General features: G+C 37.9%; 1 protein-coding gene across 9 annotated transcripts in view; it reads right to left on the bottom strand.

Moving 5' to 3' along the window:
- LOC130665417 (glutamate receptor ionotropic, NMDA 2B) overlaps positions 1-19771 on the bottom strand; it is a 1452633-nt gene that overhangs the window by 296707 nt on the left and 1136155 nt on the right. For all 9 annotated transcript variants that reach the window (XR_008989544.1, XM_057465786.1, XM_057465780.1 and 6 more), the window contains 2 exons: positions 17673-17782; positions 17500-17612 (listed from right to left, as the gene is read on the bottom strand). Coding sequence is in view for 8 of the 9 variants with exons in the window: in XM_057465786.1 (XP_057321769.1) it covers positions 17500-17612; positions 17673-17782 (223 nt within the window). In the remaining variant the exon portion in view is untranslated. The remainder of the gene's footprint in view (positions 1-17499; positions 17613-17672; positions 17783-19771) is intronic.

Genomic DNA, 19771 nt, shown 5'->3' with positions numbered 1-19771 from the left:
CATGGTCTCCATCCACCGTCCTTTTTCTGGACCATGTGTAATGGCGATGACCACGCACTCTGCGATGGCCGACAAATGCCTTGCTCAATCATTTAACGGAACTCGTCTTGAGCAATTTTTAATTTGTCCAACGACAAGCGACGAGCTTTGCTAGAAACAGGTGGACCAGGTGTTGTACGGATATGGTGCACCGTTGAATGTTTCCTTTTCTTCTTGTTGGACGGATCAGGTCGTGTGACATCGGCGAACTCACGTAGCGGTTTCATATAAACGAAATCACCATCCACAGCCGTTATTTTGTCCAATGCTGTTGTTGCGTGGAAATAACTAGATGATGTCAAACCTGTAATGCCGTCGCGTAAGCATTTGCGTTTGAGGTCGACTAGCAAGTCATAATGACTCAAAAAATCAGCCCCGAGTATCGGTTCGGTGACATGGGCAATGATAAAATTCCATGTGATCAAACCTGTAATGCCGTCGCGTAAGCATTTGCGTTTGAGGTCGACTAGCACGTCATAATGACTCAAAAAATCAGCCCCGAGTATCGGTTCGGTGACATGGGCAATGATAAAATTCCATGTGAAATCTCGACGCAGTCTGAGATTCAGCGTTTGTAATGATAAACCATAGGTTTCGATAATCGTGCCGTTTGCAGCATAAAGCTGATAACCTATGGGAGTTGTTTGCGATTTTATCGAGCCGCGAAGAAAACCTGATAAATCAGAGCCAGTGTCCTCGAGAAACTTGATCCCAGTGACTCGATCTTTAATAAATAATCGGCGTGAAATCGATTGAGAATCACTCTCCGCCACAAGTGATTCTCGTAGGCATTTCCCTACCATTTACAGCCGGGAGCGCATGCGCGTGCATTTTCGCCAAATTTGAAATGATACCAGCAATAGTCGAATTTCTTAACTTTCCGAGGACAATGGTGTTGGTATGCTCTGGATCGTGTATTTGGAAGTTGCTCTTGAGTGAGCATTTCGCTAACTTCAGCAGTCAACAGTGCAAGTTGCTTACGCAAATCAGCGATTTCTTCTGCGGCGGATGCGTACATTTTAGAACATAAAATATAAAAATAACGTTTCAAATAAAAATATCACCTGCACTTGAAATTATATTATTTTTATTTTTTTATGTGTCCAGTGATGACTTGCCACTCCGGAATATTCGGCTGAGTCTCTGGCTTAATCCTCGAAACTATTTCCGATGACGTCGCTACCGGAAAATTTAACGCGACACTGTACGAAATAGACAACTTTATTTACAGCGCGTAAAAACTTTTATCACAACTCGATTTGCACGAATAGTCCCTCGAATTAACACTGATGCGGCATAACGTCCATAAGATTCCCAGCAATGCACCAGCGGTGACAAAAGATGAAAAACTGCACAATGATAAGAAAATTTATAGCAGTTATTAAAAAACAAATTCACACAAAAACCACTGTGAATGGAAAATCTCGGTCTCGCCGATTAATCAGCAACGTGACACAATATTCGCGGCAAAAATTTTGCGAGAACTCACGAAATTTTATAAACTGAGTAATACTCGTGTTCGACGCTTCTCTACAGAGGAAATCACTTCGGGGTCACCAATTTAGTGGTTGAGGTAATATTATAAATTATTAAATCCAACTAATTATGCTAAACAAATGTTTTATTCAACTCACGAAATAACACAGTAATAGTAAGCATACAGAAAAAAATGATTGGATGCGTGTATGCAGTCCAGCGGTATACACTTATCCAAAAATTGAAGGAACAAAAAAATTTTATATAAATTTTTTAGTGATTTTCGGAAGGCTGTATTTTCTTAAAAACAATCGTATCAAAAAAACAAAAAAAGCCAATTGAAGCTTGAAATCTCTAGTTTAACGATCTTCCAGCAAAATATTTTTTTGAGTCACGGTTTTTGCGGAAGCATAAGAAAAAGGTCGAGACAAAATTTCGCTAAATTTTTTGGTTTTGTTTTTTAGGTCTACGGGGCCGGGAAAAATTTTTTCAAAAAACTAATTCATGGCTCGTTTAGGAAATTTATTCAGCTACAATTTGATTTTTTTTGTTTCTCTGTACGTCAATTTGCTGCTGAGATATCAGCCTTAAAATGAAAAAGAATCCTTTTGTCTTTGATTATTGATATCTCAGCAAATGATGGCTGCTCAGTAGTTGAAAGGGCAGTTTGAGAAACTTGAATAAATTCCCAAAAGCTCCATTTTCGATTTTTTCAAAAAAAATTTTTTTTTCATCCTTGATATCCATTTGAAAAACCTTTAAAAAATGGCCATTGTCTGGTTTTTTAGTCAACTCATCGCTACTATGCAAATATTGATAAAACAAATGATGTTGCCAAGTAATTTTACAGTTTGATGTACCCTCATAAAACCTGGAAATTTTCAAATTGATTCATTGAACCGTTTGTCCGGGCCAATTGCTTAAAGTTTTACAAAACAATTAAAGAAACAAGTTTTGTTCCTTAATTTGTGTAATTATTACCAAAATGAATAAATCAATTTTTTTCGGACAGTCTTCCACTTCTTGCGTTAGTTATTTAGTAAATGTAAGGTTCAAGAAAAAAAAAAAAAAATTCCGAAAAACGAGGTAAAACAAGAATTTTTTTACTTTTTTTTTTTTACGTTTCATTTAGTTTTTTTTTTTAAGTTTCTCAAAATGTTTTTTTTTTTTTTTAACCTTACATTTACTGAATAACTAACGCAAAAGCGGAAGAATATCCGAAAAAATTGATTTATTCACTTTGGTAATGATCACACAAATTAAGGAACAAAACTTGTACCTTTAATTGTTTTGTAAAACTTTGACCAGTCGGCCCGGACAAGCGATTTAATGGATCACTCTGAAAATTTCCAGGTTTTATGAGGGTACATCAAACTGTAAAATTACTTGGCAACATTATTTGTTTTATCAATATTTGCATAGTAGCGATGAGTCGGCTAAAAAACCAGAAAATGGCCATTTTTAAGGGTTTTTCAAATGGATATCAAGGATGAAAAACAATTTTTTTCGGAAAAAATCGAAAATAGGGCTTGTAGGAAATTTATTTAAGTTTCTCAAACTGTCCTTTAAATTACCGTGTGGCCATTATTTGCTGAGATATCAATAATCATAGACAAAAGGATCCTTTTTCATTTGAAGGCTGATATCTCAGCAGCAAATTGATGTACAGAAAAAAAAAAGCAAATTGTAGCTGAATAAATTTCCTAAGCAAGCTATAAATTTGTTGTTTTGAAAAAATTTTTCCCGGCCCCGTAGACCTTAAAAACAAAACCCTAAAATTTAGAAAAATTTTGTCTCGACCTTTTTCTTATGATTCCGCAAAAACCGTGGCTCAAAAAAATATTTTGCTGAAAGATCATTAAACGAGAGATTTCAAGCTTTAATTTGCTTTTTTTGTTTTTTTGATACGATCATTTCTCACAAAAATACAGCCTTCCAAAAATCCCTAAAACATTTATAAAATTTTTTTGTTCCTTTAATTTTTTGGATAAGTGTATTACTTATGGTCTCTACGAATGAGGTAGAGACGGATAAATGAAAATTCGATGTTTGACGTAAACTGCCGAAATTTATTGATCGCTTCATCTAGTACCAGCGCTACACACACACATATGTATATATATATATATATATATATATATAATTTTTGTATTCACAGTTATGTTTGTGTGAATTTGTTCTAAGTTAATTAGTGCAGTGAATTTTTTATCATTGTTTTTATCACCGCTGTTCATTGCAGGGCATCTTATGGACGTTATGCCGCGTCAGTGTTGATTCGAGGGACCCTTAGTGCGAATCGAATAGTGATAAAAGTTTTTGCGCGCTGAAAATAAAATTGCCTATTTCGTGCAGTGTCGCGTTAAATTTTCCGGTAGCTACGTCATCGGAAATAGTTTCGAGGATTAAGCCAGAGAGTCAGCCAAACATTCCTGAATGACGAGTCATCGCTGGATACGTAGAAAAATTAAAATAATATAATTTCAAGTGCAGGTGATATTATTATTTGGAAGGTTATTTTTATATTTTATATTTCAATATGTACGCATCCGCCGCAGAGAAACTCGCTGCTTTGCGTAAGCAACTTGCACTGTTGACTGCCGAAGTTAGCGAAATGCTCACTCAAGAGCAACTTCCAAATACACGATCCAGAGCATACTAACACCATTGTCCTCGGAAAGTTAAGAAATTCGACTATTGCTGGTATCATTTCAAATTTGGCGAAAATGCACGCGCATGCGCTCCCGGCTGTAAATGGTAGGGAAATGCCTACGAGAATCACTTGTGGCGGAGAGTGATTCTCAATCGATTTCACGCCGATTATTTATTAAAGATCGAGTCACTGGGATCAAGTTTCTCGAGGACTCTGGCTCTGATTTATCAGTTTTTCCTCGCGGCTCGATGAAATCGCAAACAACTCTCATAGGTTATCAGCTTTATGCTGCAAACGGCACGATTATCGAAACCTATGGATTATCCTTAAAAACACTGAATCTCGGACTGCGTCGAGATTTCACGTGGAATTTTATTGTTGCCGATGTCACCAAATCGATACTTGGGACTGATTTTTTGAGTCATTATGACTTGCTAGTCGACCTTAAACGCAAATGCTTACGCGACGGCATTACAGGTTTGACATCATCCGGTTATTTCCACGCAACAACAGCATTGGACAAAATCAAGGCTGTGGATGGTGATTCCGTTACATGAAATGGCTACGTGAGTTCGCCGATATCACACGACCTGATCCGTCTAACAATAAGAAAAGGAAACATTCAACGGTGCACCATATTCGTACAACACCTGGTCCACCTGTTTCTAGCAAAGCTCGTCGCTCATCGCCGGACAAATTAAAAATTGCTCAAGACGAGTTCCGATTGAGCAAGGCATTTGTCGGCCATCGCAGAGTGCTTGGTCCTTGCCATTACACATGGTCCAGAAAAACGACGGTGGATGGAGACCATGTGGCAATCATCGCCCATTAAATGACCGTACTTTTATCGATAAATACGCGCTTCGATATATGGATGATTTTGCCGCATATTTACATAGGAAACAAACCTTCTTGATTTTACCAAAGCTTTCTTTATACATGACTTTTGGACTCAAAAATGCAGCACAGAGTTCCAGAGATTTATCGACGAAATCACCCGTGATCTGGATTTCGTATTTCCATATATCGACGATATACTAGTCGCATCCAAAGACGAAAAGGAGCATTCAAAACACCTCAAGATATTAATTCAACGTCTTCGTGATTATAGACTAGTAATAAACGTTCCGAAGTGCCAACCAGGCAAAACCGAAGTTAAATTCCTCGGTTATAATCAACGAACACGGCATTAAACCATTGCCGGAAAAAGTTGAGGCTATCGTTAATCTTCAGCCTCCAAAAACCGTTAATGCACTTCGTGGATTCCTCGGCACAATTAATTTCTACAGAAAGTTCATTAAGAACGCTGCAGAAATTTGAGCACCGCTAAATAAAGTACTGGAAGGACCGAAAATCGAAGGATCGCATCCTGTCAACTGGACAGCCAATTTGCAAATCGCTTTTGATGCCGCTTAGCGATCTCTCGCTGATGCAACACTTCTCGTGCATCCAAGAACCGACGTGGATTGGGCAGATTTTACCGATGCATCAGAAATCGGGATCGGTGCCATCCTCCAGCATTGCGTAAACAATGACTGGCAGCCGCTAGCTTTATTTAGCCGAAAATTACAGTCATCGATTTAAAAATTGTCGACTTATGATCGAGAACTACACGCGATCTACAAAGCTGTGAGACATCTCTGGCTTATTTTTGAAGGTCGACACGTAACGATCTACACAGATCATGAACCGCTCCAACACGCATTTAAACAGCGTACGGAGAGAGCTTCACCATGGCAATTCCGCCGTTTGGATTTCATCGGTCAATTTACGACTGACATTAGACATGTGTCGGGCAACGACAATATTGTCGCTGACACACTGTCACGAGTCGAAGCAGTGTCTACTGCCATTACATCAGAAGAACTTGCTGACGCACAGAAGCAAGATCTCGAGCTTCAACAACTGCTGCAACAGACAACCGCCTTGCAGCTTCGACGAATCAATTTTGACAACGGTTTAGCATTGTACTGTGACATTGCGTCAGGTACGGTGCGACCATACGTTCCAGGACCGCTGAGAAAGAAAGTGTTCGATTCACTACACACGCTCGCTCACCCTGGAATCAAAGGATCATTGAAAATGATCTCCAAACGTTATGTCTGGCCTTCAATTAATAAAGATTGCCGGAATGGGCGAAATCTTGCATCGACTGTCAGAAGAATAAAATTCAGAGACACGTGTCATCGCCGATCGCCAGTTTTGAACCTCCAACTGAACGATTCGAGCACATACACATCGACTTAGTGTCTTTGAAAACATCAAGAGGCTTTAACCAGTTTTTAAATAATCATCGACCGATTCACGAGGTTTCCTGAGGCTGTCCCGTTATCTAATGGAACCGCAGAAACGATAGCACATGCCTATCGCTGCACTGGATTTCACGCTTCGGAGTACCGAAACGCATTAGTTCGGACCAAGGTCCGCAACTCGAATCGTCGTTATTCCAATCGTTGATGAAAATGTACGGAATAAAACACCTATCTACCACGCCGTATCACCCGCAAGCCAACGGTCTCGTCGAACGTTTACATCGTCAGCTGAAATCAGCACTTTTGTGTCACCAAGAGTCATAGTATGACGCATTACCAGCCGTTTTGCTCGGCTTACGCGCTGCCTGGAAAGACGACATACAGACGACACCGGCTGAATTAGTGTACGGTGAGCCAATTCGTTTACCTAGTGAGTTACTCACTCCCAGTAACAAAAATTCACCTCATGATATCATTAACACATTAAGACGTCATTTTAATTCATTGGCACCGGCCGAAATGTCGCGTCACGGCAAGCATTCTGTTTTCTGTTTCAGGAACCTTAGTACTTGCAGCCACGTACTGGTACGGAATGACCAGGTTGGACCATCTTTCTCGCCACCGTACGAGGGTCCATATCGTGTAATAACCCGACACGATAAATACTTCATCGTTGATTTTCGTCGACGACAAATCGCCATTTCTGTGGATAGATTAAAGCCAGTCTACGAGGCAAATTCAGTCGACACTTCGACGATAATAACAAACTCCCAGCCGAATAACACAGCAACCGAGACCGTAAAACGCCGAGTCCGGTTTAATATTTAAAAATTTACGCGATTTAATATTTTTTTTTCGCATAAAAGTTTTTTTTTTACAATGTAATGATTCACTACTTTATAATATTCATCCATTTAATTATTTATTTATTCATATCATTTGTAAATATTCCATTACTTTAATTATCGTGTATTAAATTTAAAAAAAAAAAAAAAAACAAAGAGAGTTCTGTAGCGTTGCTATTAAGTGACGCGATCGATAAAATTCGACAGTTTCCGTCGAACATCGATTTATTCATTTATCCATCTCTACCACATTGGTGGGGACAATTAGTAATAGACCGTGGGATTGTATACACGCATCCAGTTTTCTTACTTTACTGTATCTACTTACAATCACTGTGTTATTTCCGTTTATTTAAATAAAACATTTGTTTAAATTAATTAGTTGGTTTTAATAATTCATATTATCACCTCAACCACTAAATATATATATATATTAGGGTGCTTCGTTTGAGATGACTATTTTTTTTCCAAGTCCTATGTCAAAATATCATTGTACACATTGAAAAAAAAAATTCTCACCAATGATGAGCTCTTAATTTTAATTTTAAGCACTCGCTAAATGAATTTGAAATTTCCCCATTTGATTGACACGTAAATTTTAATTTTATTTTTTCAATTATCTATAGCTTTACAGCATTTCAAGATATTTGATCGACCATAGGTGGAAATCACAGAGGAATCGTTCCTCTTTGAAAGTGCTTGTAGCTAATTTATGTCTTCTAACTGACCTCACCAGTAAAAAATCTTAAAGCCAATTTTTTCTCAAATTTCATGGTTTCTTTTATTTTACTCACAAACCATTAACTTTACGACAAAATTGTACGTGACTTTTTTTGTAGGGAATTAGATTTTCTCCAAAAAAAGTTATGTGTTGCGTAAATTTCAAATGTTCGCGCCAGAACATTTGACAACTCGACGCTCTACTATACCAGAGGTGCTGCTATCGACGCGCCCTCTGATACTCGGAATTTCAACTCGATAGCCAGCTACGCGGCAACTGGCATTATTCTACAACACATGGCATAGAACACCACGTGCTGTCAGTATTATTATTCTAATTACATCGTGTTAATTATCGTGTTTCGTTAATTAACCAGCAACGAGTCATCATTGGCGAAGGCCATAAGACCTCCTATGCTCATATGGCAACATCCTCGGCTCCAAAATCGGCTGGAGCATCAACACCAGCAAGCGCTCAACCCAAAGTGGTGGCTAAAGCACAGTATCCGTGCGACCTGTGCCAAGGTGATCACTACCTGGTCAGATGTGACCAGTTTGGCAAGATGACTCCACAACAACGAACTCAGCTGGTGATCCAAGCCAGATTGTGCCCAAACTGTCTTGGACACCACCGAGTCGAGTCTTGCAACTCGCAATTCACCTGCAGAGTGTGTCAGGAACAGCACCACTCTATGATTCACCCAGGAATCCCTGCAACTCCAGCTCGAAGTGCTCCTGCTTAAACTCAATAAGACTTTGCGCTTCCGCACGACACTCAAGCACTCGACACGCACTCGCACTCGCCTACTACAAACTCACCGCACTCAAACAACACTCTTGCCCACACTCAAGCTCAACATACCCATGATCGCAGCACTCGTACTCATCACTCGCCCACTCAAAACTCAACAACTGGTTGTACTCAAACTCATCATTACGCTACGTTACTAGCGACTTGTCAAGTCCACGTAGTGACCAAGTTAAGTACTCATCCAATACGCATTCTCTTAGATACCGGTTCTGAGATATCCTTTGTTACAGATTCATTGGTAAGAATGCTCAATATTTCTCGTGCTCGATCACACCTTACTATCCTAGGGATCGGTGCAGCCAAGGCTGGCCAAACCAGAGGGTGTGCAACTCTCACTCTGCGCTCATGCCACTCGAATCAATCACTCACGATCTAGGCACATATTCTCAGTGGTTTAACTGCTCAATCACCATCTGACCAAATCCTAGATACTGACTTGGCACAGTACTCGCATCTCACGCTCGCAGATCCAGAGTTTGGAACACCAGGTCCAACGGATGTCATCCTTGGAGCTGATTACTACGGCCAGGTCATCACTGGCGAGATCATCAAGTGCAAATCTCCTGGATTACTCGCTCAAAACACCATCTTTGGCTGGATTATCATTGGTCCAGTCCAAGCTCGGCTCAACAAACCACTGAGAATTCATCATGCTGTCTCCAATCATCATGATCAAGATCTTCAAGACTTACTAACTCGATTCTGGCTCCAAGAAGAGGTCAGTCCAACTCAACTACGCTCATGAACTCCCGAAGAAGAGGCTTGTGAAGCTCACTTCCGGGACACTCACACTCGAGACAGTTCTGGCAGATACATCGTCAGACTGCCATTGATATCAGACCCGCAGCAGCTGGGGAACTCATACACAGCAGCTCGTCGTTGCTTACAACACCTCATGCGACGTCTTGATCATGATGCTCGGCTCAAAACACTCTACATGAACTTCATGGCAGAGTATCTCGAACTCAAGTACATGATGCCTGCGGCATCATCTACATCATCAATTCAATACTTCCTACCCCACCATGGGGTACTGAAGGAGGACAACAACAACTTCAAGATCCGTGTGGTCTTCAACGGCTCAAAACCAACCAGTTCAGGACTCTCACTCAACGACATCATGCATACCGGGCCAAAATTACTCGTTAACATCTTCGACGTACTCATCAGCTCGCGACAACACCGGTTCATCTTTATCACAGATGTCACCAAAATGTATCGACAAATTCTGGTTCACGAAAAAGACCAGGGTCTGCAACAAATACTCTGGTTTGATGAGGAAGGAAACATCATTCCCTTCAAACTCACTACAGTTACTTATGGGACGAAATCAGCTCCATTTCTCGCTGTTCGAGCCCTGCTTCAATTAGTCGAAGATGAAGGACATCGATTCCCACTCGCAATCGATCCACTCACAAAAGGACGGTATGTCGACGACATTTCCGGAGGCGCAGATGATCTCGAGTCACTGCAAGCAGTTGCAGATGATATCGAGGGTCTGTGCAAGGCGGGCGGATTCCCACTCGCCAAATGGGCAAGCAATCATCGAAAACTACTTCAGCTCAATCGTGCGGAAGCGATTACACAATATAAAATTGAAGATCCAGAAGTCAGCACCAAAATTCTTGGGATGTACTGGTCTTCAAACAAGGATCAATTCTCGTTTAAACACTCGCCACCATGCTCAACTCAACCATGCACGAAGCGTGCAATTTTATCAGAGATTGCTCAGATCTTTGATCCACTGGGATTCTTATCACCACTCATAATTCAAGCCAAAATGTTCATGCAGGAACTTTGGCTTGTAAAACTCGGCTGGGACACTCCATTGTCTGCCGAACTGCGTCAGAAATGGATTTCATTCAAGACTCAACTCAACATGATTCACATCATCAAGATTCCCCGATGGATCCACTCGTCCACGAACTCGGCTCTAGAAATCCATGGATTCTCCGATGCCTCGCAATTGGCGATGGCTGCGGTAGTTTTTATCAAGGTCCTACCAACAACTCGAACTCAGAGAGCAAAGGTTACGCTGCTTTGCTCTAAAACCAAGGTGGCACCGTTGAAACCCCTAACGATTCCACGCTTGGAACTCACTGCGGCTCACATGTTGGCAAAACTCGTCAAACACTGCCAGACTACACTCAACTACTCGCATGTGCCAACATATCTTTGGACCGATTCATCAATCACGCTCACGTGGATACACTCGCACCCGTCTCGCTGGAAAGACTTTGTCAGGAATAGGGTGTCATTTATTCAAGAACTAATTCCAGATGGCCACTGGAAGTTTATCCCTGGCACTGACAATCCAGCAGATTGTGCAACTCGAGGCTTGACAACCAGTCAGCTTAAAACTCATCAACTATGGTGGTCTGGCCCATCATGGTTGCTCGAAGACTCGCCGTCCTGGCCAACCAGTCCTATTCATAAAGATGCAGATACTCACCTGGAAGAACGTCCAGTCAAATCACTCTATGATTCGGCTCAACCACTCAACTCGTCTTGGACGCTAATGGAACGTCCAATCCCACTATTGCGTATGCTCAGAGTTACAGCAATTTGTGGGAGGGTACGCGATATAATCAAACGCATACCACACTCGACTCTCGCTCGTCCACTCACATCAACTGAAATAAACCTCGCACTCCAGTTCTGCATCAAGGAAACTCAACGTATTCATTTCTACTCTGAACTCCAATTACTCGAAAAACAGGCATCATGGCCAAAGGATCACCCATTTGCTCGGTTGGTGGCCTATCAAGACACCGATGGCATCATCCGAGTAGGGGGGAGATTGGAAAATGCTCCAAACTCAGATCAACAGAAGCATCCTGCAATTCTACTTCGTGATGCTGCTCTATCTCGACTCGTCATCTCTGATGCCCATCAGCGTACCATGCATGGTGGTACTCAACTCACACTCGCTCATACTCGACTCCGATACTAGATCATTGGTGGACGTCAACCAGTACGTTCACACATACTCAAATGTCTCGTCTGTGCTCGTCATCGAGGTGTTCGGGCTCAGCAATTAATGGGACAACTCTCAACTCAACGTGTCACCCCAGCACCACCATTTTCTCACACTGGAGTCGATTACGCTGGTCCAGTATCAATCAAATCATGGAAAGGTCGAGGATCCAGGATATACAAGGGCTGGATCTGTGTGTTTGTCTGTCTGACCACATCAGCAGTTCACGTCGACCTTGTCAGCGACTACTCATCATCAGGATTCATAGCAGCTCTCCGACGGTTTATTCACCGTCGAGGGGTATGTACATCGCTCTACAGCGACTGTGGAACAACATTCCAAGGCGCATACTCTGAACTCAAGCGGCTCTTCACTCAAGGCACTCAAGAATCTCATGCTCTACTCGATTGGGCCACTGTGCATCAAATCACATGGCATTTCAATCCTCCTGCTGCTCCCCATATGGGTGGTAAATGAGAAGCCGCAGTGAAATCGGTGAAACATCACCTGACTCGCACACTCGGAGAATCAGCCTTCACGTTTGAAGAACTTACGACTCTTTTAACGCAAGTGGAGGGGATTTTGAACTCGAGACCATTGGAGGCTCTATCCGACGATCCTCAGGATCCTTCATCGCTCACTCCAGGTCATTTTCTCATTGGGAGACCAATCGTTGCGATCCCTGAACCTTCACTCATGGATACAGAAGTATCAAGACTCTCTCGCTGGCAGTTCATTCAGCAACGTGTCCAGCATTTTTGAAATCACTGGTCCACCAGCTATATTCAACGTCATCTGGCTCGAACCAAGTGGCATCATGCTCGCAATGACATCAAACTCGGCTCACTAGTCCTTCTCACTGATGAACGAACTCCACCAACTCGATGGCCACTCGCGAAAGTGACTGCGCTCCATCCAGGGAAGGACAACCTTACTCGAGTGGTAACCATTCAAACAGCCACTGGTACTCTCACTCGTCCAATTGCCAAGCTCGCACTCTTACCACTTGCTCCAGAACCAGATGCCTAACTTAATGGCAATCTACTCATCAATCATCAGGTACTCAAGATCATAATCAGCAACTCTGTTCCTGATGGCGGGCGGAATGTTGCGTAAATTTCAAATGTTCGCGCCAGAACATTTGATAACTCGACGCTCTACTATACCAGCGGTGCTGCTATCGACGCGCCCTCTAATACTCGGAATTTCAACTCGATAGCCAGCTACGCGGCAACTGGCATTATTCTACAACACATGGCATAGAACACCACGTGCTGTCAGTATTATTATTCTAATTACATCGTGTTAATTATCGTGTTTCGTTAATTAATCTAATTTGACTACCACTCGCAAACTCATCAGGTATTATTATTCATCTATATTTTTTATTTATATTCTCAGTTTAATTAATAAAATCTGTGATCATTTTTGTGTTGACCACGTGTCAAATTAACATGCCGGTTATATATATATATACATATGCTCGCAATCACGTGACTTTGCAGCCACAAATAATTATTCTTAATTATATTCACTTTCATTACTCATCAATTAATTATTTGCTTGGACATGATGTCAACTGGTGTGACTGATGTCATCATTCAGTCATCCAGTAATCTTAATCTCAAAAATCAATATCAAATTTTATTTGTGACTGCAAAGTAATTATTATACGTTCAGACTCGGCTCGCTGAGCATCTATTAAGTTCATACTCGGCTCTTACTCGTTCTCAATGTCGCGTATTAAAATTAATTGTGCCAAAAATGTATACTCGAACTATTGATGATATTTGTAAATCATTAATTGTTAATAATTTACTCTTTATTGCGCTCTTTTGTATAAATTAATTCACGTGTATGGTGCCGTGTAAATTTATAAACTCATATTCTATTAAACTCAACAAACTCGATCTTCAACTACGCTCTATATGTATATAATATAATGTTCATGTGTACGGTGCCATGCAATTTATATTAACTCAATTAAACTCAAATGCAATCGAATAATGTTTAATGAGTGCTCTGATATAAACTCGTGATCGACTCTTGTACTCTTGCTATTATCTGTGATTTATTTTTATTAAATATGGACAATACATTGAAAAGTGAATTTTTATTTCTTTCACCATCCCGATCCAGCAAACTAAATATTTAATGTAGTTTTAAGTTAATATTTTACATTATGTAAGCCATTACTGTAAAGCTAGTCGTTTTCGAGATAAATCCAATTAAACATTTCAAAATTTGAAAAATCACTGTTTTATCCAAGATTTTATTTTTTGGTAAAATCATTGCTGAAAACACAAATAATGTATAAGAACAAAATATAAAAATACATATTACACATTCATATATAAATATAACAAGTATGAAACAATTATCTTTGTACTGAGAGAAAAAGTAATTAAAAAAGCTTCCGATGGTCAAACAGAGGCGATTGGATTAAGTAAAGAAAAAACGAAGAAAATGTAGTAGGAGACAGTTTTGTTTTACATGACATATTTTTGATGATATATTAACCAGGATATGTTATATATTTCTTCGGCCATAATTTTATCAATAAGTACTAAAATCTTGGATGAAGCAGCGATTTTTCAAATTTTGAGATGTTTAATTGGATTTATCTCGAAAACTACTAGCTCTACGGTAATGGTTTACCAACCTTTTATTGTAGGAAATCAAATTCCCTACAAAAAAAGTCCTGTACAATTTTGTCGTAAAGTTAATGGTTTGTGAGTAAAATAAAAGAAACCATGAAATTTGAGAAAAAATTGGCTTTAAGATTTTTTACCGGTAAGGTCAGTTAGAAAACATAAATTAGCTACAAGCACTTTTAAAGAGGAACGATTCCTCTGTGATTTCCACCTATGGTTGATCAAATATCTTGGAATGCCGTAAAGCTATAGATAATTGAAAAAATAAAATTAAAATTTACGTGTTAATCGAATGGGAAAATTTCAAATTCATTTAGCGAGTACTTAAAATTAAAATTAAGAGCTCATCTTTGGTGAGATTTTTTTTTTTCAATGTGTACAATAATATTTTGACATAGGACTTGGAAAAAAAAAAATAGTCATTTCAAACGAAGCACCCTAATATATATATATATACATACATATATAAATTTCTCAACCGGTATGGTATTTTTGAATTCTCCTCAACTACTTATGATAGTTTTAACGAAATTCCTTGAAAAATCGACCATGAGGACAACTACAATAGTTAGATTTTAAAAAAAATCTACCTAAAATGCTTATTTATTAGTTATTTCCGATTTTTAAATTCTCAAACTTGAACATAGAACGTAACTTGTTCGAGATTGGAGCGCTTATAAAAAATAATTGTTTTAATAAGTATTCTCAAGCTCAAAGTGCTTGAAAATGTGTTCACAACGATGTTTTTGAGCTCTTTGAGCTCGGAAACAGCGGGATTTTTCGAGACTGGCTCGTAGGCCCAACAGGTGCCCGAATTTTTTTTTATCATTTAGCAATCAATAATTTGCAGAAAATTTAAGTCTCTCTAAAAATTGTTATCAGAGCCGTTTTAATAGAGCTTATAGAAAGGAAGATACAGAGCTCGAAATTTGAGAAGAATCGAACTATTAAGAAAAAATAAATTTTTGTGCTAAATAATAAAAGTTATCCAAATCCTCTTCTAAAAAGTTGATGACCGGATGTTGTATCGTTTTACGTCACTTCTGTGACTATTTTATTCGGTTGTCGATTGGTCGACCGAGATAATGGCGGGATTTCTGAAAGAATGAAGGCGAGCGAAGCGAGCGTGTTATGTCTCGTTTCCTTAAATATGCGGATTCGTACTTATTTCACCATGATGGCTTTGGAATTTTTTTTTATGAACAGCTACTACAGCGTAACCTTAATATAAAGAGCCTCAATATAACGAATTCCTCGATTTAACGAATTTTTCAAAATCTCCCAGAACTGCCCATAAGGACCTATGCAAAATATACCTTTACATTACGAATATATTTTTTAAACAACCTCACTATAACGAAAGTTCAATCATTGCAGAATATAGATAGAAACTATTATTGACCTTTAAATAACGAATTTTCCAGCCTATAACCTCTACGTAAGGTATCTTACAAATTATCCCCATTCAATTCCACAATAACTAATGTCTTAACGAGTGGTAATACGTTTAATTCTTCATAAGACAGTCATTGCTGTTTGATGAAATTTAATGTAAACACTGCTGTTTGTTAATGTTAGTAGTTTTAACGTAGCAATGGCTGAAAAATGGGAAAGGTGTTCTTTGAGTGTTGCAGAAAAACGGAAAATGATATGATAACTAACATTGGCAAGCAAACAACAATTTATGACTTTTTTTCAAGTAAAGAAACGAAAAATGAAGATTAAGCTATCATTAGTCCTTTAATCATGTTGTTAATTTCCTACGCTTTCATTCTTTGTTTATATTCTATGCTTACACATTGATAGCGACTTTTATTTTGACCAGAAACTGATTTAAATGTTGACAAATAAATAATTCTGTGTTTTGATTTAAATGAGTTGTTATTTATTAGGGGAAATTTGTTTACCTTGTTCTAACGAATTGAGTTTAATATAACCTCTATATAACAAACCTTACTATTACGAATAACTCGATATAACGAATAATTTCTATTTCCCTTTAGTTTCGTTATATCAAGGTTACACTGTATAACGAATAATTTCTATTTCCCTTTAGTTTCGTTATATCAAGGTTACACTGTAATTGTATCTTATAGAAAATGTTTCGCAGTTTTCAAAATCCTACTGCTCCATGTACGATCAATATCTCTCGCGTCATTGATTGTCAAAGTCTAAACGTACTTTGCTGCTTTGACCAGCGATAACTCTACGCCAAATCGTCATAGAGACTTTTTAACGGGAAGAAATCAAAGAGCATTCAAACATCTAAAAACCATACAGCGTAAGATTTAAAAAAAAAAAATTAATGACTCTTATCGACCGTTTTTAAGTCGAACTAAATTTAAAAAACTTTTTTTTCAGTGGTGGCGGAAAAAAGTTTCCACCACCACTAAAAAACTCACCACGATTAACAGTTTTTGAGTTTGGATCTAAAACAAGGCACTTAAAGCTACACTTGGTTTTTTTTTTACTATACATGTATTTTCCTCCAAGTAACAGCATATTGAAAATCACTCAATTATTTGGATTCTATTTTATATCGCTTAATTTTTGTAAATAGTATATCCAGAATGAATAACATCAAAAAAATTTACTGGAACTGACTAATTAATGCATCATTCACAATATTTTCTCAAACAACTAAATCGATTATTCTCAGAAATCCAATAATTACCATTGTTTATTATTTGCTCATTACGGCTGAATTTCAATAATATATTTTATTGTTCACAGATCAATTTACATTTACATTTATAGCAGAAAACGATAAGTGCCCAATGGTTTAACTACACCATACATCAGTTAGGAGCCAGAGCCAGCACATCTAGTATTTTGATTTTGCACAATTCTTGTTGTTTGCTGTGTTTATTACTATTTATTGCAAATGGGTGACCTAATAGTACATAGCAGGGATTAAGTCATGCTTGAAGTTACGAAAAAATTCTTGCTTATCGTTTTTAAATCAACGATAAAACGTTTTCCCATCAAAAATCCTGTGAACTATATAGAGAAAGACACGAAATTCTACAAATATTTATGAATATTCATACTATAGTAGAAAAAAGTGTTGTTTACCTAGCGGTGTTACCTTGTGGCGAATCAACTTGGACTGACGCTTGGAAAAGAACTGCCCATACTAACCAATAAGACCTGGTTATTGAAAAATGAGTCTTCTGTGGGATTATTTTCTGAAAGAAATAAATTTTTGTAACTGTAATTCCCGATACAAAGTATAATTGATACATTACTTTAGTATTTGATTCCATTGGTGATAAGCGTTCAAATATGAATATCATAAAAGTAGCAGCATGGATAGACACTATTCCCACCAACATCCAGGAAGCTGCATCGAAAGGTTCTGAAAATAAATTTGAATAAGGTTAATCCTGATGATCTTTTAGATTTAATCGAAATTACCCAATTTTTTCAGCTATGGCAAAACTTTAGCAATCGTTTATTGAATTAAATCGCTTTAAAAAGCAGTAGTCTAATAGGTTCGTGAAGACCAAAACACTACTGTCAGAATTTTTTTCTAAGAAGTTATTTGTTAATTAATATGACAATGATCTGTGAAGGTAGAGCGTGTCTTAACTATGCCTGTGAGTTCAACCGACCTTGCTGTGTCTAGCAGTTCAGGTAAACGAGCATCGGGAGTCTAATACCTGCTATAGTTGATCACATCTTAATTCAGGGATAGGTGTAGTTATGGATAATTTATTTAATTCAACGCATGCCTGAATATCGAGACTTATCATATCTGCAAAGCAAACCTTAAATTACCGTTTACCGATCGGTGGTTAATAAGTCGGCAAAAAGCAAATGGCGTTTCATGGTCCTCAACAGTGTGTGTTTATGGGGTCATAAACAACCGCATTTGAACCCATAACACGCATTTCTCAAAAGTCATTATCGACCTTTCTCAAAAACAAACTCTACTATTATCACTAAAGCAAATAATCTCGACACTAGATATATTTAGAATAAGTAGTATGATCAATCATATAACTTTTATATCAGTGTCTACGAATGAATACGTTGGTTATTTTTTATTAATTAAAATAAATAAGGAATGAGTAGTGAGAGAAGTCAAAAACTAGTATCATATAGATCCCCCCCTGATTTAGTGTTTACTTTGCTGACATAATTCGCAACAATTAGACAATTGTTGAATAAAGTATAGTCCATAGCACGTGGGTTAAGTCTTTATCGGTCAAACACAATGTTCTTAGCATTTGTATCCGATGCATACTAAGCACTCGCCGGCGCCCATGCGTGTGCACTTACAACTCGTGTCAAAAACATTGTGCTCTCCAGATAAAAACTCACCACTCGCTATGCAAAGTACTATTACTCTTATAAGTGAATAATTTATTTCTTCTATTTATAAATTTTTCCACAATTTTTTCCCTATTTTTGTATTTAGAAATATGAAATATTTATCACATTTATGATTATCCATATTATAATATGAAACAATTACCATATTTATTATTGATATTGTTACACCCCAAGATATTAAATTCTTTACAAAAATGGTCATATTCATGTTTTTTATAAAATGTGTATTCAGAAGATATTTTGAAAAAACTTTTATTAGATCTTACGAATAGAGCGTTTGAAGGATTACAAATTTTGAGAAAAGCATTTTTCTAAGTATATAGAAACTACAACAAGCATTGATAATTGATATGTTACGAGTTACGAAGTTGTCTATAATTGAAAAAAAGGCTATTTGGGAGCCGAAATGGAAGGTAGATTTTCCAATTAATCTATAGAAAAGTTTCATACATACATATATTGTGATACATGTTAGTGTATAGTCATGATATGAAATAAGGCTCGTTTTCTAAAAGTGAGAGTAAAAACGGACAACGACTATTTTTGATAGAGATCTTCAGATAGTTGATTTGACAAAACATTATATATGTAATGTACCAAACTAACCTCCACGTCAACAAAGTATAGAAATTTTAATTAGTATGAGATCATAACTGTAATTACTATCACGATGGCGAAACGCATAAGTTATGTGGAATGAAAACCATAATTTCAACAGTTATTGATTCCGTTAGAATTTTCAACGCTATCAAATTATTGGAAGAAATAGACAAAACATAACGCTTAAGGTCATGAAGTAAAGCTTACTAAACGAGTTTCAAGATACTTTTACTGAAATCGTCTATCAGTTTTAGTTTTAATGTTATATAAACTTCAACAGTGAATAAAAACTGATTTATTCGAAAAATCGTGAAAATTTCAAACAGCCATAACTTTAAAATTATTCGAACGATTCAGTCCATCTTTAAACTTGATCAAGATAATCGCCTATAGAATGAGTCTGAAGAAT

Source organism: Microplitis mediator, chromosome 3 (assembly GCF_029852145.1).
Source record: "Microplitis mediator isolate UGA2020A chromosome 3, iyMicMedi2.1, whole genome shotgun sequence".
Taxonomy (NCBI): Eukaryota; Metazoa; Arthropoda; class Insecta; order Hymenoptera; family Braconidae; genus Microplitis; species Microplitis mediator.
The sequence above is the reverse complement of the archived record's forward strand: the minus strand, read 5'-3'. Positions and strand labels throughout refer to the sequence as shown.